The 20,617-nt window shown below is 39.0% G+C and overlaps 2 protein-coding genes across 2 annotated transcripts in view; one reads left to right on the plus strand and one right to left on the minus strand.

Annotated features, from left to right (window-relative positions):
* Positions 1 to 20,617, minus strand: part of alg11 (ALG11 alpha-1,2-mannosyltransferase) — a 357,044-nt gene that overhangs the window by 180,676 nt on the left and 155,751 nt on the right. The window lies entirely within an intron of this gene.
* The window catches only part of itm2bb (integral membrane protein 2Bb), a 47,334-nt gene continuing 43,691 nt past the window's right edge, over positions 16,975 to 20,617 (plus strand). Inside the window, exon 1 of the mRNA XM_028799693.2 lies at positions 16,975 to 17,268. Within this exon, the coding sequence (XP_028655526.1) occupies positions 17,176 to 17,268 (93 nt within the window). The 5' untranslated portion in view covers positions 16,975 to 17,175. The remainder of the gene's footprint in view (positions 17,269 to 20,617) is intronic.

Here is a 20,617-nt window from a genome sequence, read left to right on the forward strand (position 1 = left end):
AGGTGCATTAACTGTCTCTCTCAATCCCTTGCAGACCATTTTCGGGAAATCCCACCTGTTTCCGACGCCTCTGATGGCGTCACTTTCCGCTAAAGGCAGCTAAAGGGCTTAAGTAATGGTAATACCACATCCGAACAGGGGGCCGCAGGGTGCGCTGACTGTCTTTCTCAGTTCCCTACAGATGTTTCCCAAGAAATCCTGCCAGATTCTGGCACCTCCAATGACCTCACTTCCGACCACGCCCCCTTCGACGATGTCACTTCCTGTCCAGAGGAGTTACTTCCGGTTCTGGGCCCTTAGATGGTGTCACTGCAGGTCCAGAAGATGTCACTTTTGGTTCCAGCCCCTTCGATGACATCACTTCCTATACAGGCCTTTAAAGCTGCCATCTTACCAGCAATGAATCAGTTCTGTTTTGGACTCAGTCTTGTGAACAACTCTGTTCTTTTGCAGCCAGGGATATTATACAGGTGGCTGCCCCAAACGTTTTCTGGTCTGTGTTTCTATCACTATATATATATATATATATAAAACCTGTGAACCACTACACCTTCAACCTTCACCTTGGTCTTAATTGAGAACTCCTATAGCAAAAATTGGAAGTATGGGCTACCCTGGCAACATAAAAAAGCCTTAGGTCCTTCTCATGGTGAACGGCGGCACAAGCACACACCATGACTGACAGGAAAAAAGCAGTAATGACCTCTGTTGAGCATAGAGCACATTGCACTGGCCAATCAGTTGCACCTCAGTGCAGGCCCAATATACACAAACTGCTGCCTGTGTAAACTGACATCTGCTCAGGTCTTTACAGCAGACAGGTTGTTTTTATTGCAACTGAAAGTCACACACTCCCTGAGAAGCCTTGAGACATCAAGGACACTGCTGCATAGTGAGACATCAGCCTGAATACAAAGCTTTTGAGGAGCTTGCTAACACTGTGGCTCGTCACCATGCCAGACAGTCTCCATGATACAAAGTACATGGCATGAATATAAAGAGTATCTTTCAAAAGAAATTCATGATGGTAAGAAGGAAAGAGAAGTGCATGAACCATCTTTTTTTGAGGACTGGAGTATTTCCTAATTTTAGATAATTTTATACTGGAGAGATGTGTCCACTGTGTCATTTTCAGATGAGTTCTAGTGTGTTTTGCACAAATTAATGAAGAATGAAAATTGTGAATTATGGAATTATATTCCTTAAACTGAAATATTGATAGCAAGGTGTCATACCTGGCATTGCCTAAGGTCTTTGAGCGATGAGTACCATGACATTAATTGATGTAGTATGGAAATGCTACCAATATTCTTCTTATTATTAACCAAAATATTTTCAAGTGTGAGTATTAATGGAAGATTTAGTTACAATTTTTAGATTATTTTTTTACAAAATCCCCCAACATACATATTTTTCTATTTACAAGTTAGGAGCTTTGAAAAAATGAAAATGTTGCCTAATTCCATCAATCATCCACTAAGAATAACTATTTGTGTGACATGAGATTGATTACCTTTGTGGCTGTTTTTTTTCTCCTTTTATCTAGTAGTGTGTGTTTGTTTTTTATACTATAACACTTCTCTTGTTTTACAAGGGCTGAGAGTGCATTGCAACACCCACCACATGCAGAACCACCTGGATTGGGACCTGAGTGCAGCCGGTGACACCTCAGCACCACACTGGAACAGTGTGAGTTTTTTTACGGTGGCTGGTGTTCCAATCCTGACACCAACCCCCAAGTTTTCCCAATAAATTGATGGACCTGCTTTCAGGACTGGATTCAGATTAATGTCATACCCAGGACAGTGCAATTATAGGTTAAGGGCCAATGGTTAATGGAAATAAATAGAACATACTGTATTTAAAAAAGTATGATATTGGTGCACCTTTACTTTAAAATCATATACTGATGTTAAATCTGGTACAAAAAATGATAGTTTCCAGCTAAAAATACAACAAAATAGAAAATAAAAGTTGGTTAACAATTTTCAGATAGAAGGGGAAATTTGGCACACTAAAAAAAGAACATTAAAAAGAAAGAAAACGTCTGACTGGGCAGTCACAGTCACATTGAGGCAACATGCAGACACATTGCTGTTGGTATAAATGAGCTCTAGTAGCATTTTTGACACACTTTTGCAAAATAATTTGTTGTCTGAAAGAGGTTAGATGTACAACATTGTCCATAATAGCACTCAGTTTTGCTTTTATTCTTTCCTTTGTTACTACCTCCAGTGTGTCCAGAATGCATCCCATAACTGAACCTGCACTTTTAATTAATTTGTTGATTCGGTGGGCCTCTCTTGAAGTGATGTTGCCAGCTTAGCAGACCACAGCATAGAAAATTCAGTTGTCCCTGAGCTGTAGAAGATGTGAAGGATGTCATTACCCACATTAAAGGAATGCAGTCTCCTAAGGAAAAAGAGCCTGCTCTGCCTTTTATTATATAGCTTGGTGATTTAAGAACATTTTTGGTCTGTTTTTAACACTAGAATCCCTGAAGCCTATGAAAAAACTCGTAATCCCGGCCCACCTTAAATCCCTTCACACCTCTCCATTAGCGTCTTTTGATTTGTAAATGCGTCAATCAGCACAAGCAGCAAGCAGCCTGCTGTCCCATCCCCTGCCTTGACGGCGAGCAAAATGTTCTCCCAGCTCAAGCCAAAGTCTGGAGTTGTATGGGGTAAATAATACAGTACTGTATATCGTTATTTGGAATACATGCATTTCATGTCTGTTCTGTGTCTACAAAGATTTGGGTAAATTGTAGGATGAAAGGAAATGCGAGAATTGCAAGAAATGCTGAATGCATACCTAAAGCAGAAACCTTTTCCATGTTATACTAGTAATGACGAGAAGTGTATAATGTGTGAAGACTTTAGTCCAAATATCAAATAAACACATGCGCTTTTATTCAAGAATATAACCAAAAAAAAAAAGCATTTGATTTACATGTGGCTGCCAATGAGTTAAAACTCATGCTCAAATGTCAATTGACAGGGGATTTATAAGTGTTCTTGAATGGTACAGAGGTAAAAACTGCTCCCTTATAATCGGAAGGTCACAGGTTTGAAACCTGGCACTCTGAGTTGTGAGCTGTTATTATTTTTACAATATAATAAGCATACATTTGATTTGAGTCTGTAACATCCGGTATAAAATTTGTCTATTTATAAAAATTAATGCTTGTTTTTTTATTATTCAGCTTTATTCTCTCAGTGACATTCACGTGGTTCATCGAACGTGCCTCTTCCTCTCTGAGTTGATGGCATTTGTCTCCATTCTTTTCACAAGAGCAGCGCTGTGTCTGATGCCTGCTCAGAACTATTTTTGTTGTATTGGCAACCAATGATATGATGTCCTGTGACCGCTGTCAGAATGGACAAAGGCAGGACTGTAGCAACAAACAGATTCTTCACAGCACTTCACGGGCTAATAGACTGCTCTGCACCACAACGCAACTCTGCTTGGCACCATAAGTAAAATGGAACTTCCATCTGCAGCTAAAGTCCCCTCAGTACGGGAGCAATTTGCCATTCAAATGTTTAGATCTGACAGCACAGTGCTGACAGTGCATGCGCCCAAAAGGAAGAAGCATTTGATTTCAGTCTGTAACAGCCGTTGTAAAGTTTTGCAACCTGTAAAAGATATAGCTGAAGGGGTAGAACCAGACACACAAATGCTGGTGAATCATGTCTTCTTAGTATCTTGTTGTCACTTGAATTTTTTGTTATTCAGCTTTATTCTTGAATAAAAGCACACTTGTTTTGTTATACCTTTGCGAAAGTATTTATTTTATATTCCAGTAACCACTTGAATGAGATCGAATCCATATCTGCCTCTCTCGCGCACGCATGTCATTATTTGAAAAGGCTATGCCAGATCTTGCCTGTACTCCGCGTTACTGTGCCTGATACTGAAAATGCAAACAGAGCGGAGTACAGTAATTTTTAAAGTAATTATACAGCTAATGAGTATATGGGAAATAAAAAAACAAAGGTTTCATTTTGTAGCAACTGCTAGGGTTTCATGACTTTTAGTTAACATTTTGGATTTCATGAAAAGACCTAATAGATTTTATGTCCATTAGATCACTGTCTGCTTAATGACTAATTTCTTGAAAGATTGTAATAATGAAGTTTCTTTGTCAATGTAAACACCACAATATCCAAAAGAATAAAGTGACCACAATACTGGCCTTGTGCACACTGGATTTGTTCACTTTTTGGATGCAACTCAGTTAGGATGAGAACCTGTACCACTATATTTGAAGATATGGTCGTCCTCTTTAAAGTGTTCACAACATCAATGATTCATTTTACTCAGTTTGCTAGATATTGTTCTATATTAACTAATTTATTAGAAAAATAAATGGTAGTGAAAGAAAGAATGAGGCATTAAATAAAAAAACACTAAAGGTTTCCATGCAAGGTTGCTTGACCCACTGTCCATGACAGAATAAAGAGCTTGACAGTCCGGGACTACTTCAGACTTGAACTGCCATTCCTCTGGTTCAGAAGGATCAACTTGGGCACATCGAGTACCTCCCACACCTTCCATATAATAGTGTACTAGTTAAAGTACACTGCGAGGACACCCACTGTTGGCCAAGAGTACCTAGAAATTCTTCTGAAGAAGCTAGAGATGGTGGTTGGGCTTTGAGAAGGTCTGCTTTGACCAACCCAGTGTGCTAACTTCACAGCTGTCTGAGTTTGTTGGGCTTGTTTTTTTTTTGTTCTTCTAGATCTCTAGTACCCTCACATAGATTGACTGTTATGTGGTGTGTGGCTGTGTTTGTGTACATGTTGCATTTTCCTGTGTTGTTCTTGAAGTTATCAGGATAAATGTCATCAACTCTAAGTGTTTGCCAAAATCAGCCCCTGAAAATGGAAGGATGAAATATAATTAAGCTGGTAATTTGCAGTAAATCTAACTGTAATAGATGTGACAATCTTCATCTAATCATATTTACTGAACTGCTTTAAACTGTGTTAGTTTCCTGGGGATGTTGTGATCATGATGTTCCTTTCATGAAAAACACTGTAATGGCGAAGTGTAAGTCAGGCAGAAATTAAGGCTAAAGCATTAACGATCAGAGACCAGCAACTTTCCCTTGGGTAGTAGCAAAGTTTAAGTTATAAACAAAAGCTTGTTAATACCATAAATAATTCCCTTCATATTTTTATGTTTTCTAAACTAATTTTTTGAGGAGTATTTATTATAAAGAATCTTCAGAATCCCTTTACCATGAAATTCAACAATGTTGCACATCACACAGTCCACAAGATTATGTGCCTAGCAACCAAATCAAAAACTGGGGTGGAGATATAAGAAGATATCACATTTTCCTGTGTTTACTTGATTTGAATGAATGTTTTACCTCATGTTTCTTTTTTCTTTAACTTCATGTTATTTTTTTATTGCTAGTTATTCACACACAGCATAAAACACTATTACTTTTAATGTCACACAGTAGATGCATCACCATTTATAAAAATGACAGTAAATTAGCACTATTTCTTTATAAAAAAGATTGCAAATCCAGTTTTGTAAAGTCAACCAGTTTCATTTTGCTTCAGTATTAAAAATTATGCATTATCAGCTAAGACATTGGATCACTATATCCAGTTCTTAATTGTATACAGAGCAGATTATTTTTTTATTTCCCAAAGTTTCAAAAACTATGGGTTAACTTATACTTTAGGTATCCACTGTGGTTATTGTGTTACCACTTGAATAATACAGACCTTAATTGAAAAACTTTCTAAAAGAGTAGAAGAGCATTGTATAAGATGTGTAAAAAGGATGGACCTGTTACTTCCGGGCACTGTACAAGCAACATACTTTTCTCACTGGTTTTCTTTTTTTTTTCTGAACTTATTTATTAGTTACTAGACTTAAAATTAGAAAAAGAATTGATCTGGCTTGTCACTGAAAGTAGCTTCTAGAAATCATATGGATGTTAAATTTACCGGCGAATTGCAGTGTACACAAACTCAGGTGTTAGCTTGTCATGAATGCACTTCAAATGGGATGCAAACTTGGATGAAGTTGCGAAAAGGACCCGAAGGCTGCCTTATGCCTACAACACCTGAAACAGTAACAGACAGTGAGAAAATGAAAGCGGGATGTGCTGGAGCGAGACTAAAAGCAAGGTGAAAAGGTTTTAGAACATTAGCATCTTTTGTAATAAGAAATGTTCGATTGCTGTCAAATAAGACGGATGCACTGTCTGTTATAATTGTGGACCAAAGAGCATACAACTACAGTGGCATATTGTGCTTCATGGAGAGCTGGGTTAAAATTGATATACCTGACACTGTTTTAATGCTGGATGGATTTCATCTTTTCAAGCATACAGAGAATGCACTAGAATCCCTGAAGCCTATGAAAAAACGCGTTATCCCGGCCCACCTTAAATCCCTTTGCACCTCTCCATTAGCATCTTTTGATTTGTAAATGCGTCAATCAGCACAAGCAGCAAGCAGCCTGCTGTCCCATCCCCTGCCTTGACGGCGAGCAAGATGTTCTCCCAGCTCAAGCCAAACCCTGGAGTTGTGTGGGGTAAATAATACAGTACAGTGGAACCTCGGTTTGCGAGCATAATTCATTCCAGAAACGTGCTCATAGTACAAAGCACTCGTATATCAAAGTGAATTTCCCCATAAGAAATAATGGAAACTCAGATAATTTGTTCCACAACCCAAAACTATTCATATAAAAATGATTAATACCAAATATAAAGTAAAAATACATAAAACAAATTAACTTGCACTTTACCTTTGAAAAGAATCATGGCTGGTGTGAGTGAGTTTCTAAACTCTTGTGGGATTGCACCCAACGGGACGACACGCAGAAGAGCGTCCCAAAGCGATCACAGTCTCTCAGCACTGTAGCAGTTCGCCGTAAAAGTGAATCCGAAGAGATCGTGGACATGCTATAAGCACCTGCTGTCGATGGGTGATACAAGGAACAAGGAACATTATACAGTAAATGCGCAGGGCCCTGCCTGACTGCTGTGTCTGTGTATAGGAGAGCGGCAGATCCCGCTACAATAAATAACCGCACTGTTGTTGTTTCAAGCTGAATAAAGCTGGTGTTGCTAAAGTACTGAGACTCAGCTTCGTGTTTTAGGGTGCAAGACGGGGACTCGCACGTCACAGCACACACGCACACACGCACGCGCGAGCACACACACACGGGCGCGCGCGTGTGCACACACACATACACACACACGCGAGCGAGCGAGCACACACACATACACACACACACTTATTCAAGCATACAGAGAAGCAGTGCAGTGAGGAAAAAAGACAAGAGGGGGACTGTTCATCTATATGAATAAGTAATAGTGTAAAAGGGAGTATATTACAGTTAAACCTATAGTTTGTATTTCAGACAGTTTGAAATTCTGGCTATTGGAATTCATCCATGTTATTTGCATAGGGAGAGAAATATCATCCTTATTAACCCTTAAACTGCCACATACTTGGGAGTTAATGCACCCCTGGATGCCAAATACTTTTTTACTGCACTTTTTAAGGAAATGTTACAATTCACCAAGAAAAAGTGAAATTTTAATGGAACACATATTTTTTTCATGCAAAGAGCATCACAGTTACTGCAACACTGATCATTTTACACACTGACACTGACGATGAACTGTAAAAACTATAAAAAAAAACTACTGCAGCAATCTTATTATATGTACACGTTGCAAATGATGCCATTGAGGAAATTCAGTAAATCACCGAGCCAACTGCGCTTGAACTGACTGCACACAAGCACACAGAGGCCAATGCTGATGCTTGCAGGCTAGTCTAGTGCAGCGGCTGAATCCCAGGGACACTTATGCTGCAGTGCTGCAGGGGGTGTCAGTGGTCATGAGCTGGCTGCTCAAAGAATGTACGGCACCGACTGATCAGCTCCGATGTACTTGTCAGAGGGGGGCACTTTTACATTTTTTTGTGCACTGGGTGGTTCCATTAGGCACCCACTGTTGGGACTGGGGGGTGAGAAGTTAAAAGGCTGTCTGTACTTATTAATGGTATTTGCTATCTTGCAAGGGAGTCACTGCTTTGGAGGATGTCTGTATTTACCTGGCTTGGAAATATTGGTTTCTAATCAGCATATCTATACTATTAATGGTATTTGCTGTATTGCAAAGGAGTCACTGCTTTGAAGTCTGGCCTTGGAGGATGTCTGTATTTACCTGGCTTGGAAATATTGGTTTCTAATCAGCATATCTGTACTTATTAATGTTTGGTAACCATACAGTTTGTTAACTTGTGTTTTCCTTAATTGTTAAACCCAGGCAATTTAGATGTGCCATTGATTAAACTGTTTGTCCAGGACTGACAACAGCAGGGACTGAAGTAAATATAAACTCCTGGGCAGCAGAAGGCAAAAGAACAGTCCACAGGAAACGCTGCCAAGACATTCGGACAGGGCACAGGGGCTCGCAGGCAGACAAGGGTACCTGGCTGGCACGACGTGAGGCACAAGGACGGCAACACTTCCAGGGAGGAAGAGACAGCTTCACAAAGAGACTCCAGATGTGGGTTCAGCGAGAGAGGGAATCTGCATGAAAGGACCCAGCAAAGCTGACAGACGAAAAATGAGGCGTGCCTAGGTCCCAGCAACACAAGGAGCCCAGGGTGAAAGAAAAAGGAAGAACGAAGAGACGCTGACAGGGAGTCAACAGTTTGACACAACTTCTGTAGGGGAACGAGTGTCCGGGGAACAGAGTGCATCCATGGACAGTTGAACGATTAAGTGTTGGGGTAACACAGTGAGCAACTTGGACTCTACACTACTAAAGGTTATATCCTCCAATTCTTGTTTTTACAGACTTTTAGAGTGTGGACTGTGTATTTTCCTTTTAAAAAAAGGAAATTAATTCCTGATATGTTTAGGTTCTGTTATGTTCATTTATCTTTTTTAATGTACCTTATATTGTCTTGTACAATAGAACTTACTGTTGCTTTTTTCTGAAATTACTGTTGTGTCTTTCATTGTGTGTTTACTCACCGCCCAATTTAAAGAAACCTGTGTGCTATTATTGGTAAATTTCAGGAGTTCCCAGTCTCTTAATAAAACTGGGTGGCGTAGTTGGATATTTTAATGGTGTCTAAGTTAGATTACCTATAAGTGTGACCAGACACCTGTTACATACTGGCAAATTGCACTGGGAACCGAATATAACCGGTTGCGGCATTCAATGAATGTAGGTCGCCAAATATACTCGGCTTTGGCGTGTTGGTAAATTGCACTGGGAACCGACTATAGGTGGTTGCGGCAATCAACGAATGCACGTTGCCGAATATACTCAGCTCCAGTGTGCTGACAAATTGCATTGGGAGCCAACTATAGCTGGTTCCGGCGGTTTAAGGGTTAATTTTTATATTCCTCCCTGAAAGGGTTAATGTTTATATTCCTCCCTGAGGACCTAGCAACAGAAATGATTCCTCCTGTCACCAACACTTCAATGATGACTTACTCCGACCCTCCGACTATAGTATGTGGTGACTTCAACCATGTGACTTTGGAACAAACAATGACAAATTTCTATTCAGTTTGTGACCAGTTATACTTGAGGAAATAACAAGCTGGACCTGCTCTATTCAAATGTTAAAGATGCCCCTAAGTGTAATCTACTGGCTTCTTTAGGAAAATCTGACCACAACCTGATTTGTTTTATTCCCAGCAACAAACCTGTTATTAGATAGCAACCTGTTACCAACAGAATAGTGAGGAAGTGGAGCTTGCAGGCTGAAATTACTCTGAATGACTGCTTCCAAATGACAGACTAAGAAATGATGTATGAGTCACATGGGGACAATATTGAGGGACTCTGTCACTGCATTATAGACTGTACCAGTAAACCCCCGATTCTCTAAAGAATCACAAATGCAAGAATGGCAATCAGTTTCTATTCCCTCCGATCTGTGGAGGAATGAAAAATGATGGAGGGTGGAAGCGTCCTGGTAAAGTTTTCATTTAATTAAATAAACATATTTGTACTAAAGCAGTTTCTTTGTATGGGCGCCTTCGTTCATTGTTTTTATCCATACGGGCTCGTTTACAGGTCATAGCCATACGGGCTCGTTTTTGTATTACTAATCGTTGAGCTCTTTCCATTTGGAGCTGTGACTCCTTTGCTTCTGCTGTGTCGGAAGTGCGTTGTGGGCGCCTTCGTTCATTGTATTTATCCATACGGGCTCGTTTTGTATTTCCGTTAGTTGAGCTCTTTCATTGTGGAGCCGTGACATCTTTGCTTCTGGTGTTTCTGAAGCGCGTTGTAGGAGCCTCCATGTATTGTTTTTATCCATGCGGTCTCGTCTTTGTTGTTCTTTGGCTGTGTCGTTAGGTAGAAGTCGTTTACTGTTAGGAATCATAATCCAACTTACTTTTAATACTGAATTACCGTTATGTGATTCAAATATGCCACACTGACTGCTGGCACAGTGGATTAGAGCAAGTTTAGTTTACAGGTTTTGTTGTTTGGGTGCCACCTACTGACTCTGGGAAGCCGCTGGGTTTGACTCTGGGGTGCTGAGGCGCTGTGCGCATGCGCCTCGGTGCGTCCTGCATCCAGCGTCCGTGCATATATTAAACTGTCGTTTAGTAATATAGATTAACTTCTGTGTCGACACAGTGGTACTGAGCATGTGCTAAAGAAAATACTAAGTTAAGGAAGGGAAGCTTACAAAGCTAAAATTGAAAAAAAAAAAACTCACTCAGAGTAACATGAAATATGTCTGGAATGGACTGGGCATAAGTACTGGACTCAAGCAATCCAGGGCTCAGGTGCTAGAAGGGGATGTGGACAAAGCTAATGCCATGAACTAATTTGTAATAGATTTTCCCTCTCACTGCCACCTTCTTCCAATGACCAGTCACCCCATATCATCCCTACTATATCAACAACCCCTACCATATCAACTAGAATGGCTAGTGACAAGTCCACCTCTGACCATAAGTGTGGACTATCCATAACTGAAGTCCAAGTAAGGGCATGTAATATTTCTGGATTTCTTCAGCTCCTTCAGTACCATCCAGCCATCCTTGTTAAAGGGTAAGCTCAGAGATATGCATATGGATTAGCCTATGGTGTCCTAAATAATGAGCTATCTGAAGTGAGCAACACTGGAGCACCAGAAGGAACAGTCCTAGCTCCTTTTCTCTTTATTATATACACCTCTGATTACAAATATTATACCAGGGCATGTCACCTGCAGAAATTCTCAGATTATTCTGCACGTATGGGGTGGAATTGATAAAATGGATGAGACAGAGTATAGGAGTCAGGTGGAAAAGTTTGTTTCTTGATGCAAAGAAAATTGTCTGCACCTAAACATCAGCAAAACCAAGAAACCGGTTATTGACGTTCACCACACCAAAGAGCTCTATATCCGGTCACTACTCAAGGAGTGGATGTAGAGGTGGTCCACTTCTAAAAGTACTTGGGGGGGTAATGACTGGTTGGATTGGTCTCGGATCACAGAGGAACTATATAAGAAGGGGCAGTGCAGGCTCTTTTTCTTGAAGAGATTGCATTCCTTTAATGTGGGAAGTGGCATCCTTCACATCTTCAATAACTCTGAGATGGCCAGTACAATTTTCTGTGCTGTGGTGTGCTAGGCTGGAAACACTTCAAGAGAGGCCCACTGAATCAACAACTAATTAAAAGAGCCAGCTCAGTTATAGGATAAACACTGGACCCCTGGAAGTTGTAGCAAAGAGGAGAATTAATACAATACTGCGTGACATTATGAACATTGCTTTGCCTCCTCTTTCTGACACACTAACACTAAGAACTTCTAACCAAGAAATTATTCAGCAGATATGTGTCAAGAAACACTATTAAACACAATCTCAATGTGATTGTGACAGCCAAGTCAGAACTTTTCTTTCTTTTTAGGTTTCTTGCTTTATAATCACTCTGGTGTATGTTCAGACCAAAGTGTGTTTTGTACTGTATATTTATTTATTTACTTATCTACCTGTTTACATATTTATTTATTTAAAGAGCTTCTATAAAGAGCCAAATTCCCTCCTTGAGACAAATAAAGTTCTATCTACCCATGTATCTAAATGTGCTCTGCTGTTTAAAGAAACATTCGCTATGACTTTAGTTACATCTCTTCAGGCTGAAAAAGTGCATTCCAACCTAAAAATGAGACATGTTAAGAAATATGTGTACTGTAATTGACAGCCAAAGAGCATTCTTTAAAGGCCACAGGGAGATAATGATAAGTTAAGTCAAGCAAGCAGAGAGCAATTACCAAAAACACAAACATTCATCTGTAGAACTGTGAGGAAAATGCAGGATTTCTATATTGTGTTTAAAATACTGTATATGTGTTGTAATAGATATACTGATGTCACAACCTGGATGGTCCTCCACTCCTTATCTTGCCAGGAGGCCACTATAAATGAGTGACCAGGAGGCTGGCATGAAGGGGCACGGTGACAGCTGATATACTGGGACTGGCAGGCCAATAGCAATAGATGGAAATCCTTTACCCAGCTGGGAGTCCAGAATAATGGATGGATGACCAGACTGGAGAGTCATCCCGACAGTTTTCAGTGGATCAGGCATTACAAATATAGATAAACTGTTTGGTGTGAGCTTGGTGCTGTCAGGGTCATGTGGTTGACATTGTTCTCACTTTTGTGTTCATAGATAACTGGCCTGCATGAGATTGACTCCAGATCTGTCTTTCTTATATGTCCTGTTTAAATGTGATAGGGCAGAAAGAGTTCTGACATACTATATAGAAAGACTGTTCATTAGGGTTATGACAGTGAAGGAGGGAAATCTGATCTGCACATGGGGCACAACTGCAGCACTTGGGTTTGCCCAAATTAAAGACATTTACTTTTCAGCTTGTTCTCTGTCTTATTACTTGACATGTTGTTTATAGAGGTGTAAGATGGAGATCTTAAATGTTATTGAAGACTTTATTGGTGTTAGAGGAAGCAGACTTGCATACGCAAACTAGAAGCAGAAGGTGCATATAATAAGATAATAAATAAGATCAATAAATAATGATAATAATAAAGTTGTAGATAATAATTTTAAAAGCAGGTCAGAGCAGACATCTGCAGTGTACAAGATGTGGTTGTAGTTGAGGTACATTTTCAGACAGACAGCCTAAGCTCCAGATTGACTAGTGCCAATCCACAGACCATGTCACTGTAAACTATATTAAATGAATCTCCATTTAGCAGTACATTATAGTGAGAGCATACTGACAAAAATTCCAATAGGCAGTAAGATCAAGCAGAAAGTCATTAGAGGAAATGTACAGTGAAAGGATCGCAGCAGAGGTTTAGGCTTGGATTTACTGATAACACTTCAAAAACAAAAGGTGCAGTGTTTCCTAAGGAAACTTCAAGAAACACTCGGCCTGTTTATTGCAGATGCTTTTGTTCTCCTCTGTTAGTGTTAATTACATTATCTTTAATACTTCTTCACCATGTGCAATTAAGAGCACCTACAAATTTAGAGCAAAAGCTATAGATTGTCACCAGAGCAGATGTACCGGTTGTTGTGTGCCCAGTAAAAGGTCTTTCCGGAGGCAAAGTTAGAAGGTGGGTTAAAGTTGAGAATATTAGCACTATTCTGAATGCAGCCTCTACCAGAAGAAGCCTAGACAACTTGCAACATCACTGCTGTCAAAAGCAAGAACAGGAGCATACAAATAAAAATTCTATATTAGTGGGATAGTTTAGGTGTAAATGCACTATAAAGAGAGCTTCCTTAAACTCACTGAAGACAAAAATGTACACACTAGCCAGGTCAGCCAGTACAGCAGCCTGCATGCCATATGTCACATTGAAAGTGTGATTATTAATTCTATTCAGTACATACACTATTTTGTTAAACATGACAGGTTTCTACCAGTTCAAAGGATGGAGTGCACCTGTTGCCACAGAAAATAAAAGCACTTTGATCCATCATGGGGTAACAGGCAGCAGGAGAGAAGTCAAACCTATTATTAGTCATTTAAATTACCAAAACTACTAAAATAATTAACCTATACTTCATATTTCCATCTACAGCATTCTGCATGTTCCACTTTGCTGTGGGAGAGCTGATAAAGTGCCTCTAGGCATGCAGTGGAGTCATCAGTAGCCCAGAGGCATCATCAGTAGCAGAAGGAAAACAAAAGTTCAGCTGTTACAAGAAAGATTCTGGGTTTAATTGTCTTCCACATCTGTCTGCCAGTAGCAAAGCAACGAGCAGCAAGGCATACAGTGTAGCATCCAGCAAACAGGAGCACTTATTGATCAGCTGGGGCTAGCTACCTGCAGTGTTTACTGCAGGGGACATCTACTTACTGCCAGTAAGGAAGCAGCAAACTGACTGCAAGCAAACACCCTAGAAGCATCCCATCTCTTCTTATCTAAAGAGCACTGTCTAGGAGCTGGGCACACCACAGTACACATGGTTTAAACAGAAGTATTGTGATTATTTGACAGTCAGGGAGTGAGCAGAGGAGCCTGGATAAGAAAGACCACCGGGAGGAAGACTGGAGTCAGAGGAACCAAAATTCGAACTGCTCATCCTGCATGATGTCTCTGTGTCTCTCTCATCTTGGCACTTGTTACAGTAAGATATGTATGTTGGATGCTCCTGATTATAAGGCAGGAACTTCATGTCATAATACACTTCATTGAACAGATGGGATTAAAATTTAGCCCTAGGAAATGCAAATCACTATTTGAGAAGGTGGACTTCAATAGTCAACCATGAAATTGTTGCTACTAACCTTGATAATATTGTTTTAATGGAGGATTTTCAAGATATAAAGCTACCACTGAATTGTGTGCATTTCTGTGGTTGGTTTTGTGCTGCAGGAAGTTTACGCAAATCTTATACTAGCATTTCCTGCACTTTATAGCACCTCACAATGGCAAATTTTATAACAGAGCATGAGATGGTTCTTGAACATTTCTAGAATATTGTAATACAGGGCTTTTTCCTTATTTTACTGCTGGTGGAGTACCTGTTTGCCCTTGTATATAGACAACTAGTCTAAACTGCAAGTGTCTGAAAACATATTTAACACAATTTCCAAAAGCTATGTTGCAGTAATAATCCATTTTATGTTTGCTATAAACTTAACCCTGCAGGAAGGTATCTGTTTTAAAGATGAAGGCAAATATGAGGTCCTGGATTTTTGGGTGATGTGAAGGCTTAGACAGATCCCATAGGAGAAGACTGTGTCTGGTAGCTTCAGCTGTGCTGAGATTGCTGTTGTCTCAGTAAACCTTATCCATGAAGGCATTAAGCAGGAGGAGAAACATGATAATCACTGTTTCAACACCATATACATTTTCGAAGGGCAACTTGGGCTAGTGCTGGCGTTGGAATGTGTTATCTGATCCTGCTCAGAACCTCAATAATGTTTCTGTGTAAGGTGCTACAGTTCTAGGACAATTATTTGTCCATTTAAATGCCATGGCTTTTGCAGCATTTAGTTATTCTTATTTGACTACTTAGACAAGACTAATATGGTATACTTTATTTCAAGTAAAGTGTTAGCAGTTTCTGTAACAAAAATGACATAATTTACAGCCTAGATTAGGTTTTGGAAAAACAGAGACTAGAGCACTCTTTATTCTATCCAACAATTCGTCTGTTGTTTAGTAATGGCATTGGCTTAACATGCTAAAAACTATTTTCCCATTGAAAATCTACCCAAAATATTTTTCTTGTTGTGTGATGTCTTGATATTTTGGACTTTAGAGAAGTATAGAAGGGTAAGGGAGTTCACCTTCCAGTTCTTGTTTTCCCCCTGGATGTTTAGATACACAAAAGCAACATATAACATGCAGCAAGGCAGGAGCACTAGCACCAACACCTTTAAACACTAGTAAATGTGATTTCATATCTTTCTGAAAGTTGAATCAATATAAATATTTAGATATGCTGCTATTTGATCCAAGGCAGTATTTTAGAATGTTACATCATTATCACGTTCACTTACAGGAACAATGGATGTTAGATAAGTGTTCAGGCACTTTATTTTATGACACAACGACAGTCTGTTTATTGTTAATTTATAGTCAACAGAAAATTGTCCACTGAATTTGCTCACTAGATATTACCTATTCTGACGTGATTAGTAATAGTGGGCATGGTTTGACCTACTAACTAGTTATTGTTTGCTTCCTTTCTGCAGTACTTTATATATTTTAGATAAACTGGAAGCAGTTATTTATCTTTTAGGATAAATGGGCTTCAATTACTAAATGTCTGGTATTTGTAAAATGCTATTTTTCTAGGCATTTCTCGTATTATAATCACTGGGAGGAAAAGCCATGTAACGTGCAATTGCTCTGTTTGTGTTTATCTTCCCTTTCATTTTAAAATACAAAATAATCTCAGCCAGTGTACTTTAATACAGTTCTGCTTAAAGTTCCATCTCATTCTCAATATCTAAAATTTCATAGTTTTAGAACTCTGTCGCATGGCTGTCTTTCACAATGAACAATTTTCTTCACATAATCTGAATTTAGACTTTTTGTGGATTAACTAGCTTCCTTATAAAAAAATATAATATCACTCTGTCTGTTGTCTAAGACAGTATGTTTTACAGCATGTATTTTGAATGAAACATTTATTTTGAGAAATTTGTTCATCTATCAGATACCACCATTTCCCAGTTCAATATAATAAAAATACTGCAGGTACATTATAAATATTTGCACTTTCAGCTGGCAGTGTTAGAGGGTGCACACCAACATTATACTGGAAATAGACTGCTAAGTTTTGCAGTTAAATAGGCTTTAAAGGTTAAAACTAAAAATCAAACGCACAAAATAATGTATGGCTGTGACGTTTTCTTTTTCGATTTTGGTCCAACAGTATGCACTTTTCGACATTTGATATTCGTCGGGACTTTTATTTTGAAAAAGAAAAAAAAACACGAGCGACTCTGGCTGCTTATCTCCTCCTCTTTGTTGCTGGCAGATCTGAGAGGGTTCACTGTTGTTAAGTGCGTCATTCCGCCGATCCCTGCGGATTGTTTGTTGCCAGCTGGATTGGAGTTTCGTTCCTTTATGTAGGGATTGATCTTGAATACAATACACTGGGTAATCTTGTTCTGTCCGTCCAGGCGACATCTAAGGAGTATCTTTTGAAAGGAGTTCATCGTCAAAATGGTGAAGCCTACATTTAACTCGTCTCTTGGGCAAAAGGAACCAAAAAAGGAAGAGGAGAACATCGAGGCGCTTATCGTTCCTGTTGAAAAGGTGAGAGTTAGTTGTGCGTGCGGATTTTGACGAATGTTGATTTTTAATGAACTCCGCAGCAGTGGGATGTGCAGTCTGTTTTCTTTGCAAGCAGGGTAATCAGATATGTTGTTTTAATCGGGATTAAACGTGAGTGGAAGATTTCGCAGTGTTGCACAATAACCGTGTTCTAAAGAGGCCGTGTCGACTGTTGTAACATACTGCACCTGGGATCGCATTAAACAACGTGTAAGCGTGCACAGTTTTTTCTTGCGCCTTAGTTGGTAAACGTTTAAAAACAATAAAGAGAGAGGTGAACACTAACGTTTTGTATCATCATCATCATCATCATCATGGCTGACTTCTTGCAACGCTGGCTTATTTTTACAATTCGTGTTTCCTTTTATCTGCAGGAGTAATATGATACGGCTATGGGGAAGCGACTGCGCCTGTTCTGCTTATTCTTTGTTGTTTTATCAAAATTATTGTGATGAGGTAACCACTTGCTTAATTATTAACACAAACTCGCTGTTCTTTGCACATATTCGAGCTGTAGTCGGATTTTCCATTTGTCCATTATTTAATCATTAATTGAATTTAGAGATGAAGCACTATTGTGTGCAGGCTTGGCCAGACCGCCAACAAATAGTCGAGTTGACAGTTTTTGTTTCTCATTTGTCTCCACCAAGCTTAAGCTTGCCTTTCAGTTTGTATCCTTGGCACCGTTTCTGGTCTCCTTACCCAAAAAGACTGATTTCACGCTTTCCCCGTTCAGGCAGCAAACTACTAAATTTCAGTGGCTTTTTGGGAACGCATTTATATTATTTTGGCATCCTTATTCCATTGTAAATTGTCTGAATCGTGAAATAAGTCGAGCGAAGTGCATTGCAAGTTTCTCAACTGCAAGTCTTACATTTCTTTGCCGTTCCATGAACTGCACAATGGAAGAGTGTTAATGTTTAATGTCAGAAGCTTCCATCCAGATCTCATGTTAGAGAGAGAGAGCACAAATTTGTGGGTTGCCAGTACCTTCTGCACAGCCAAGACTCTATTCCTGCTTTTGTCTCGAAAGGAATTGATTGGGTACTGCATAATTTGTAAGAAATGGGTCGATATTATGGGACACTCTTGCTGCACTGTTAGATTATCATTTGATTTTGGTGTATGATAGATTATTGTCAGTTGTGAGAAAAGTTCAACTTGTCCCTAACGGGTTTGATGACAGTCAAAGGCAGTCAGTGTGACGTAGTGGTTAACACTTGGGACTTTTTAGACTGGAGTTGTTGGTTTCAGATCCAGCTAATGACAATGTGAGCATGAGCAAATCCCTTCACAGGCTTGTGTTCCAAAAAATATGTATCCAGTTATACCTCAAATGTCAGCTGCATTGAATAAATGTCTGCCAAATAATAACTAATATTTATAACAGAAGAGGGCCAGACCATTAACACAGGTTTAGAAGCCTAAAATACTAACAAGAATGTAAAAATGTAAAAGTCCTGGCAAGTCCATGCAGGTATTTTTGTGAAATCCATTAGACAAATATGTTGATGAACAAAAAAGTGTTTATACTTAACATCTTCAATAGAGTAGGAGCGCTTAAATAAAGTATTATTGCTACAAAATCTGCTCCCTTTAAGTCAGCATTTCGAAAGCTGAAGCTACCCGTACCTGTTTTTATTTTTGATACCTACATTTATATTTTCACTAGGCAAGCACAGAAATCTATAATTAAATTATAACTAGTGGAAAGTGATTTTTCTTTTTCTAGTTATTTTTTTAGGAAACTCAGTTAGAGACCTGTAAAGCAATTTTGACTAGTTAAAATTTAAGCTACAGCTAATTTTAATAATAAAGGTTAATCTATTTGAAGCAAAATGTTTAAAAACCCAGAATTTGACTTTTTAATAGATCTATTATAACTTTTCACTTGTTGAGACTTATTTTTCATGCTAGTCCTTTCATTGTACTCTCTGTTTAAATGTGTGGAATAAACAAATGTCCAATGCAGTAAAAGCTGTTGAAGAACCATAATAAGAGATGATCAGCCCTGTGAAAAATTGCCATTGTTGTCCATTCAGGGATAGAAAAGCACTTTGTCCCCAGGGGAAGATTGGCTTTTTACAGATGTTCAGTAAATAATTTTTTTGTATATTTATTATGACAAACAACAAACTCCTCCCAAATACACACCAGAATAACAAAAAAGAAGAAGAAAACTAAAACAAAACTCCTGACTTGGCAGTCACAGTGAGACACTATACTATGCAGAGTATTGGTGTTGGCATAAGGGAGCCCAAGTAGCATTTCTTGACATGCTTCTGCTGAATAATTGGTTGTTTGAAAGAACTCTGTAGGAGTGTTTACAGCCACCTCAATAACCCAGTTCTTCACAGAAACCTAGTTTCTAAAAGGCCATGTAAACCTTTATTTAAACCTTTATTTTGTGAATTTCCCATTGGGATTAATAAAGTGTGTGTGTGTGTGTGTGTGTGTGTGTGTGTGTGTGTGTGTGTGTGTGTGTGTGTGTGTGTGTCTGTCTGTCTGTCTGTCTGTCTGTCTGTCTGTCTGTCTGTCTATCTATCTATCTATCTATCTATCTATCTATCTATCTATCTATCTATCTATCTATCTATCTATCTATCTATCTATCTATGAGAAACTGGGTTATTGGCCTCTGGGGAACCTGGTTAATACAGTTAGATATCTCCATGAATAACCAAATTATATGGCTATGTTCAACAACCATGGGTAGAAGCATCCTCAAAATACATTTCTGGAGGAAAATGTTTCGGCAATTGAGTTATTCCATTTCCTGTCTGAAATAATCTTTTTCAGTATTTAAGTTGCTAAATTTATCTTAATGAGCTGAACATACACCACTAAACTCAAAAACGCAATCTGAAGAGCACTAGGGTAGCACATTAAAAGTAATGTGTGTTACGTAGTCTGATTGTTTTTTAAAATATTGAGCACTAGGGTGTTGTACCGTGTTAGCCATTATGAATGTAGAGAAAAGCCAAGCAAAATGACACCTTTTATTGGCTAACTAGAAAGATTACAATATGCAAGCTTTCGAGGCAACTCAGGCCCCTTCTTCTCCTTCTCAGGCCCCTTCTTGACATCTTGCCTGAAGAAGGGGCCTGAGTTGCCTCGAAAGCTTGCATATTGTAATCTTTCTAGTTAGCCAATAAAAGGTGTCATTTTGCTTGGCTTTTCTCTAAAATATTGAGAAAACTAATGCAGTACTTGGCTCATTGAAGTAAAAATACCTGAATTCTTATTATCCTAGCAGCACTGGGTGTAAGGCAAAGAGCGCATTTAATGGGTCCTTTGCAGAGTTTAAAAACACAGCCAAGTAGAAACAATT

This window comes from Erpetoichthys calabaricus, chromosome 4, assembly GCF_900747795.2.
Source record: "Erpetoichthys calabaricus chromosome 4, fErpCal1.3, whole genome shotgun sequence".
In the NCBI taxonomy this organism is placed as follows: domain Eukaryota; kingdom Metazoa; phylum Chordata; class Cladistia; order Polypteriformes; family Polypteridae; genus Erpetoichthys; species Erpetoichthys calabaricus.